General features: G+C 35.4%; 1 protein-coding gene across 1 annotated transcript; it reads right to left on the bottom strand.

The window, feature by feature from the left end:
• Positions 1-1,304: 1,304 nt before the first annotated feature.
• Positions 1,305-6,405, bottom strand: LOC145167568 (malate dehydrogenase). Its single transcript, XM_079086783.1, has 7 exons — positions 6,247-6,405; positions 5,051-5,209; positions 4,759-4,934; positions 3,779-4,044; positions 2,809-2,944; positions 2,426-2,537; positions 1,305-1,675 (listed from the first exon to the last, which is right to left on the bottom strand). The coding sequence occupies exons 1-7, from the start codon at positions 6,287-6,289 to the stop codon at positions 1,581-1,583; spliced, it is 987 nt and encodes a 328-aa protein (XP_078942909.1). The 5' UTR covers positions 6,290-6,405; the 3' UTR covers positions 1,305-1,580.
• Positions 6,406-8,383: the final 1,978 nt, after the last annotated feature.

Raw genomic sequence — 8,383 nt, 5'->3', positions numbered from 1 at the left:
ATTACACCAATATTACCGGCTAATACATGTTTTAACCGATAACTCAAAGGGAAAATGACTTAGGAGCGTAACTACCTCTTATCCGTGTTCACATATTGGCAACTTCTTCTTTTTTGTACATAAGAAAGCAACTAACTTGTTTTAACTGTGTAACATCCCAAAAATCATGACCAAAAATTTCGTTTTTAATTTAATACTAAAACCATAATTGTCAAACCATTAATTTAATACTCCGGCATCGGGTCCCGCCTGGCATCGAGCCCCGCTCGGTATACAGATCTGTCTCGCTTAGGCCCCGCATGTCTCCGGGCCCCGCCCGCTAAACACATACAATCATATAACATGCTAACACATAAAGAAACATACTCTACTGTATCTTTGTCCTAAGAAACATACTCTGCTAATAATAAGATACAGAACCTCGTCCGTACTCAGCTAGTTCCAGCCAGGGCTTCAGCAGTGCAAGGTGAGTCTCCTCACTGTATAAATGGGTCTAAGGCCACAATGACAGCCCATGTAGTCTATGAGTAGGAAGACCCGGGGGTTAGCCCTAGGAATTGTATGCTAGTATGTTATTCCGGACCAAGGTCCGATGCCGGGCGGGTGCCCGAGGAATGTTTGCATGTTAGATTATACTTGTTGTCTGTGTGATACTTGTATGTGCCTGGTAGGGAGGTGAGTGTGGGCGAGGTCCCGTATCTCATCACTAGCTGAGTACGGACGAGGTTCCGTATCTCATTATTAGCATAGTATGTTTCTTAGGAGAGGGATACAATAGAGTATGTTTCTTTATGTGTTATCATGTTATATGATTGTATGTGTTTAGTAGGCTGGGCCCAGAGATAGGCGAGGCCTAAGAGAGACAAATTTGTATACTAAGCAGGGCTCGATGCCAGGCGGGGCCTGATGCCGGACGGGGCCCGATGCCGGAGTATTAAATTAATGGTTTGACAATTATGGTTTTAATATTAAATTAAAAACGAAATTTTTGGTCATGGTTTTTGGGATGTTACACAGTTAAAACAAGTTAGTTGCTTTCTTATGTACAAAAAAGAAGAAGTTGCCAATATGTGAACACAGATAAGAGGTAGTTACCCTCCTAAGTCATTTTCCCTTTCTCTACGCATTTGCATTGTTATTGCATAAAGAAATTTATAAATATATTGTTAGTGTGTAAAGAAATATAATTTATATTGTGATTATGAGTTGCATGTTTCTCTTATGAGTTAAAAGATGATAAGCTAATTTTCTCAAATATTTTGGAAAAAACTATTTATCCATATAGAACAGAAACGACGCCAATAGAAAACGATGCAAACAGAAGAATCTCATTTGACAATGATGAAAACGGCAACTCTGCCTATCACAAATAAGTGTTGAAAAATTCAAACTACTCTCTGCTACAACAGAGCTGGAAGATCTACCACATCACAAACAGCTCACCATTGTTTAATTTCTTGTAGAAATTAACAATGGTGTTATTTTGGAAGGTGAAACTGTAGCTGTTCGGAAAATTCTCACAAATAGTATGAGCATTTATAGCACATGACTATAGACGGGAGATATATTTAAGAGATTATCTATGAAAGACAAGAGTATGCAAGAGCCTTTTCCTCGGTTAGCTCTTCAGCTGTCAAGTCTAGCTTCTTCCTTGAGAACTCATCAATCGAAAGACCTGATTTAAAACAACAAATACTCAATGTGAAAAATGCAACTTTTATATTATTTGTTACAAAGGATAAAGAGTAGATTCTACTAGGTGTGCTGTGACTGATAACTAATGTCAATGTGACAGAAAATTATAAATTTTTGTCTCACAAAAAAAGGGACTTGTACTCGGTCTCGATCTCTCGTCTTGTGAAAAGACGTAAATGCCCTCCTTATCCTTGTCTTGAAGCTTATAGAGTCTTGTCTTGTCCAGTCCACTCCCACGTAACAAACACAGCCGAAGGCTTTGTTTGTTACAAATGATTGAACTAGAGCGGATTGGACTGGACAAGCTTTCTAGGGCTATCTTCAAAACAAAGATTATGAGGGCATTTACGTCTTTTTGCAAGACGAGAGATCAAGACCGAGTAAAAGTCCCACATTGTTCCAGCTTTTTTTGTGGGACAAAAATTTATAATTTTTTGTCACATTGACATTAGTTGTCAGTTCGAGTCCAATGCATACCAAACACAGTACAACATACCGGTCGGATGGTTTCATCAATTAAAAGTTGTGAACATTCAAGATCAATCTTGTAAACTATTAATGAATTAAATATCTTCTCTTTCAAAAGTAAGACGAAATACCAAAAAGAAAAACTTTTCCTTGAATATGTGATCAAATATTGCAAAAATTTACCCCTTTTTAAAGTTAAAAAATAATTCTGGATTAAATAGCAGAAAAGTCTTGTGATTGCGAATATGGAAAAAAAAAATACCTTGAACTATGGTCCATTCACCGTTACGGCAAGTAACTGGGAAGGAGTAAATAAGTCCAGCTGGAACATTGTATGAGCCATCAGAGTACACACCCATTGAAACCCAAGTTCCCTACAATTTGCATCACAAAATAAATAAAAAATCAGAATAAAATAAGAAAAAATAAAGATAGGCATGTTTATTTTGAGTAGTTTAATTACATTTTCCATCGTTCAAGTATCATGGTTAATTATTTCTGGTCCAAAACTGAATATTGTTTTTTTCTGACAACACATGGATCAAAATAGCAAAAAGATTTATTTTTGGACCAAATTAAAAAAATAGTATGCCACAGGGACTAAAAGTGTAATTTTGATATATATAAGATAAGAAGAGTATATACCTCAGGAGTTCCACAGACCCAATCACGAATATGGTCACAAGCAGAACTTGCAGCAGAGAGTGCACTTGAGAGCTTCCTAGCCTTGATGATTGCAGCCCCACGTTGTTGCACAGTGCTAATGAATCCAGATTTCAACCTAAAAAAATAAACAATTATATTTATAATTTTGAGAAGGGCATTCATGTCTTTTGAGCAGACAATACATCAATTGTGTCTCTGTCCCACTTTCTTTGAGCAGGACAAAGAAATACAATATTTGTCTCATTGTATCGAGAAACCGTCTAGGGATATTTTTAATGATGGGAGTGAGGGTATTTACGTCTTTTGGACAGACGAAAGATCAATAGCAATGAGTTCCTATCTTATGTTGTCAACCTTTTTGGGTAGGACAAAAAACTATGATTTTCATCACATTGAGATGATTGAATTAAGATTTCTAGGGCTATTATTGAGAAGGGCATTCACGTCTTTTGCACAGATGAAATATCAACGAGTCTCACTCCTACCTTTTCCACCTTTTTGGTGGGAATTTTTTTCTCTCGACAACAAGCTTTTTAGGGCTATTTTCAATGATATGGTGAGAAGGGCATTCACGTCTTTTTCAAAAAGAAGAGATCAACAAGAAGTCCCTATCTCACCTTCTCCATCTTTTTTGAAAATAAACCAAAAATTACAATTTTGTCTCATTCACATCAGTCTCAATCACTAGACAACCTTTCAAAGTCTACTTTCAAAGATAAGGTCAAGAATTGAGAAGGCCATTTACGTCTTTCATCACAATCAGATAAAATTTCATCTCAAGTGCAATTTTTGGAAGTAAAGTTTTATGGACATCAGTCTCAATCACTAGACAACCTTTCGAAGTCTATTTTCAAAGATAAGGTTGAGAAGGGCATTTACGTCTTTTCACAGATAAAACTTCATCTCAAGTGCAATTTTTGGAAGTAAAGTTTAATGGAAGGTTGCATACCATTCATCATCCTTAATGAGCTCAGGTACAGACTTGTCACCAACAGTGGCATGAGTGACATCAGGGTACTGAGTGGATGAATGGTTACCCCAAATAATTACATTTTTGACCTCGGATACTTGGACACCAAGTTTCTCTGAGATTTGTCCAAGAGCCCTGTTGTGATCTAGCCTTGTTAAACAAGTAATGTTTTTCTCAGGGATTGATGGAGCAAATTCCTTCAAGATCAATGCATTGGTGTTTGCTGGATTAGCAACAACCAAAACCTGAAAATATGACAATAAACACAAAATTATTAGCATTCTGAATTATATAAACTCAAAACTTTAAATGGTGTAATGGAATCGTATATTTGGTGTTAGATTTTCATGTGTACAATTTGGTCCTTCAAGTTTGAGTTTATACAATTCTAGCTAATTTAATTGTATGGTTACATTACATTTTGAATGTGATATGTGTTACCTGTAACATTATGTTATAATATTAAACTGATATTAGTTAATCGTATGTATTAAATTTAATCATTATGTTTTGTATTTATTTAAAAATTGAGATACTGTTTTATGATTTAAATGTAATATTTGGTACTTGTAAATTATAATATTATGTTATATATTAGATGCTTTCTAATTAGTCATACATATTAAATTGATGTTAAAACAAATTTGTACAAGAACTAGTAATTATATTAGATATTTTTAAATTCTATAAGTAAGAAAAAAGAAATATAGTTGAAATACTCTTTTTTGTGTAAAAAAAATGGTGTAATGGGTTCAAAATAAATCATTATTTGCACCAAATATTACACCATTTTGATGCAAAAAAATGATTTAGACTAGCCCAATTGTTGGCCCATTACTTAAGGCTTATAAAAGGCCAAGAATTCTCACTTTGTGTTTCATGTGGGAATGTATTATTATAACACAAGACAAGATAAATTGATGAAAATCATCAAATAATATAATAGAAATAAAAATCACCTTGCAGTTTGCTGCAGCATGCTTCTCAAGAGCAGAAGCTTGTGACTTGTAGATTGAGACATTCTTAGACATGACATCTTTTCTTTCCATTCCTTCTTTCCTAGGAAATCCACCAACCATAACTGCTACATTCACACCAGTGCATGCCTCAACAGCATCAGTAGTGGCAACAACTCCTGATATAAGAAAAAGGGTTAACAATTTAGAAAGCATAAAGAGTATAGAAAACAATACAAAACTATTAAAAGGAAAGATAATAAGAAGAATAATGTATGTGGAAGTAAATGAAGACCTTTAAGAAGGGGAAATGCAGCATCCACCAACTCCATTTTAACTCCATTTAAAGCCTCTGCTGCTGGTGGGATATCGAGCATGTGCAAGATCACAGGTTGATCTGCACCCAACATGATTCCTCTGGCAATCATGGGAACAAGAGCATATCCGATTTGTCCTGTGAAAAAATAGAGCTTAATCAATGTCTTGTTTCAAACCTCAATAAACACCTCCAATATAGTAATTGGGGGTTGCTTGTGAGAGATTAATATATGTGATTGCAACACTTTATCATATAGTAATCATCAAATGGTTTTTTCTTTATGAATGCTGGTGGTTTTTTATAAAGTATTTTGGAGTTATCTGTATACATTCTTTTGTTCAAATTCTTCTATTACTTTCGATTGGAAACTTGTTAGGAATCCTTGAAACCATTTTCCCAACACAAACAAAGTTACATCATGATATATGGATCTTTTATTCTTTCTCTCAAACATAAACCCAAAATCTCAAAATTAGCATGGTTATACAAGTTAATCAATGAGAAAATCTAATAAACGTTGCATCTTGCATAACAAGCCTTCAAGCTTGGTTGGATTAGCAGACTAATATTTAATGATACAGTTCCCAAATCTTATCCAACGAAAATTAAATAAACTTAGATAAAAAGAACGACCGATCACATGATCTGTAAAAAAGTTTAATAGTCATGCACTTTGTAAGATGCACCTAAACAACACGGATTTATGTTTATCGAGAAAAAACAACTACATCCACTTAAAATTTAGAGCATAAACCCCGTGATTTAATCTAAAAATTCAAAACAAAAAATAGACAGAACAGTTCTGTGATCCGATCGTCTTGAAATTTACTTACGACACCAACAAAACCCTAGTTCACCTTGATCTATAATAATCGAAAGAAAAACCATATAACCCTATAGATTCAGTCAACTCAAGTCAAAGTATGCCTAGTTAGCTCAGATCTAAGTTAACTCGAAGTCAAATTAGATCACTCACACTCTTATCTCTTCTTTGTTTGCACTTCAGCAAGTGATCAGTCACAAAAAAGATACGGTTATAAGTAAAAGTGATCGGATCGGATCGGATAAATTCAATCAGTAAAAAGAGGATCTTGAAACGACGTGATTAGAGATTTAGATCCATAGTCACTCTCGTTTCAATCCAAAAACATACATAGACACTAAGATCGTACCTGCGGCACCAGTAACAAGAACACGAACTGGATCTTTGGCCATTGATGGAGATTTGAGTACGAGATTTGAATTTCGCAAGGCGATGAAATCTATGAAAATAAGAAGCGGAAAAAACTTTGTGTTGATGGTGTGAGACTGTGAGCTGATATTTAAGGAGGAGACGATCAGATCATCGGATAGTGTTTCCCGAGAACAGTAGATTACGATGTCGTTTTGGATAAGATAACATGCTTTATTTGTTTGACATTTGGGCCACGTCAGGCCGGCTCATGGACCGCACACCTGGTGGCGCAATAATCATTGTGGGCTTTCTTTAGGTATATTCGGTTGGCTGATTCCTATAAAATGAACAGGAATTAGAATTTAATTCCAATCATTTTTTTTTATGTTTGGGTCAATCTATATTAGGGATTGGAATCATAAATGAGACTTTCATAAGGGAAAATCATTCCACGAAGAGAGGATGGAATAAAATCCAATTTATATAGAAAAATGCAAATCAGCATATTACTTCTCTTTATTTTTAACATTACATATGAAAATTTTATTTCTTAAAAACAATTGTCCATCACCGATACCGCCACAACTAGGGATGCAAACTGGGATGGATATTAGTGGAGGTTGTTGTACCCGTCCTTGCACCCAAACTTCGATCCCCACAACGTCCCCGCCCCGCTAAATCCTCGACGGGTTCGAGTAGAAAAATACCCGATAGATCCCATTTAGTAAAAAAAGTCCACAAAATTTTATAAACTTAAAAAAATATAAAAATATGCACATATAATAATAATCATGTTAACTAAGACATTCAATAACTCATAATTCATTCTCATACATGGAATAATTAAAAAGATAAATCAAGTTTATTAAAAAAACTGCCAATTGGGAATAGCCCAATTGGTAGAGGCATAACCTCTTAGTATGAGAGAATGGGGATGTCATGGTTCGATCTTTGGTGCTAACAAGAATTTGAGTATTAACACTAACATTTAGTCAGTCAAGCTTCCGTTCAAAAAAAAAGTTTATTAAAAAACTAAACTAAAAACAACGATTCTTCATAAATTAAGTATTAAAACTGTAACGTCTCAATTTCATAATCAAATTTTTTTTTATTAAGGTATAACTTCCCAAATATAAAACCATTTTAAGAAAACCATTTATTCACAATTACAATTATTGAAAATTATAGTATTATAATGAAAGCGGAATCCTCAATGTTGTTGATGAGTTTGTATAGTCTCGCATTCATCTTCTCACGATCACCGATGATATCTAAAAAGCAACAGCAACTGAGTAAGCATAAAGCTTAGTGAATTTTCCCCAAAATACCTTATACGATAAACATACAAGCATGAATAACGACCCACAATCATCAGATTGTAATGCCCAGGCCCCATCAGTCATCGGACTGGAAATGCCAACATGCAACAGGTCCAATCAGTCATCTGACTGGAATACCCAGGGTTTGTTGGCCCACCACCTCAACCCAACCGCTCGTCCCTAGCCTTCGTGCCTACAACTTACAGCCGTTTTGCACCGAGTATCTTGGCCTACAACACAAAGCAGGACCACCTCAAACCACTACCACCATATGTCGACATATAAACAATCAAGAATCAAGTAGACACATAATACAGACAAACAGCAATCATATAGCTCACTACCGCCTACTAGTCCTCACACAACACAATGTCACGCTACCAGCTAACCTCCATGAAATGTGTAAACATAAGTAGTATAGGTGAGATAGCCACCCGAACAGATGATCCTACTCTCGAGCCACAACCAAACAAGGAACAGGCAAGAAAGCCTAGATCAAGAGTTCTCAGGCTATCCTACATGAATGCATACAACCCCTAGGGCACTCCACTAAAACATAACCAGCAAGTACACATAGTCATACAGATCTACAAATCACTAATGCATAGCAACATCTTATACATCAGGATACAGATCTAACAGATCACTACATCATAGCAACATCTTATATACAGCCCAACATCCTATATACCAGGATACAGATCTAATAGATCACTACAACATAGCAACATACCATATATCAGGATACATAGCCAAAATCCAAGGAGCGTGTAACCGTATGTACTCAGAGGTGAGATAGACACCCGGACAGATAAT

The sequence above is a fragment of the Lactuca virosa genome, chromosome 3 (assembly GCF_052849685.1).
Source record: "Lactuca virosa cultivar CGN04683 chromosome 3, Lactuca_virosa_CGN04683_v6, whole genome shotgun sequence".
Classification (NCBI taxonomy): Eukaryota; Viridiplantae; Streptophyta; class Magnoliopsida; order Asterales; family Asteraceae; genus Lactuca; species Lactuca virosa.
The sequence above is the reverse complement of the archived record's forward strand: the minus strand, read 5'-3'. Positions and strand labels throughout refer to the sequence as shown.

Bases quoted from the DNA above. Each gene is read 5' to 3' on its own strand.
- LOC145167568 (XM_079086783.1), bottom strand. From the start codon at position 6,289: ATGGCCAAAGATCCAGTTCGTGTTCTTGTTACTGGTGCCGCAG. The intron at 4,045-4,758 runs GTGATTTTTATT...TCATATTTTCAG, and splicing joins ATGCTGCAGCAAACTGCAAG to GTTTTGGTTGTTGCTAATCC. The intron at 2,538-2,808 runs GTATATACTCTT...TGCAAATTGTAG, and splicing joins GGGTCTGTGGAACTCCTGAG to GGAACTTGGGTTTCAATGGG.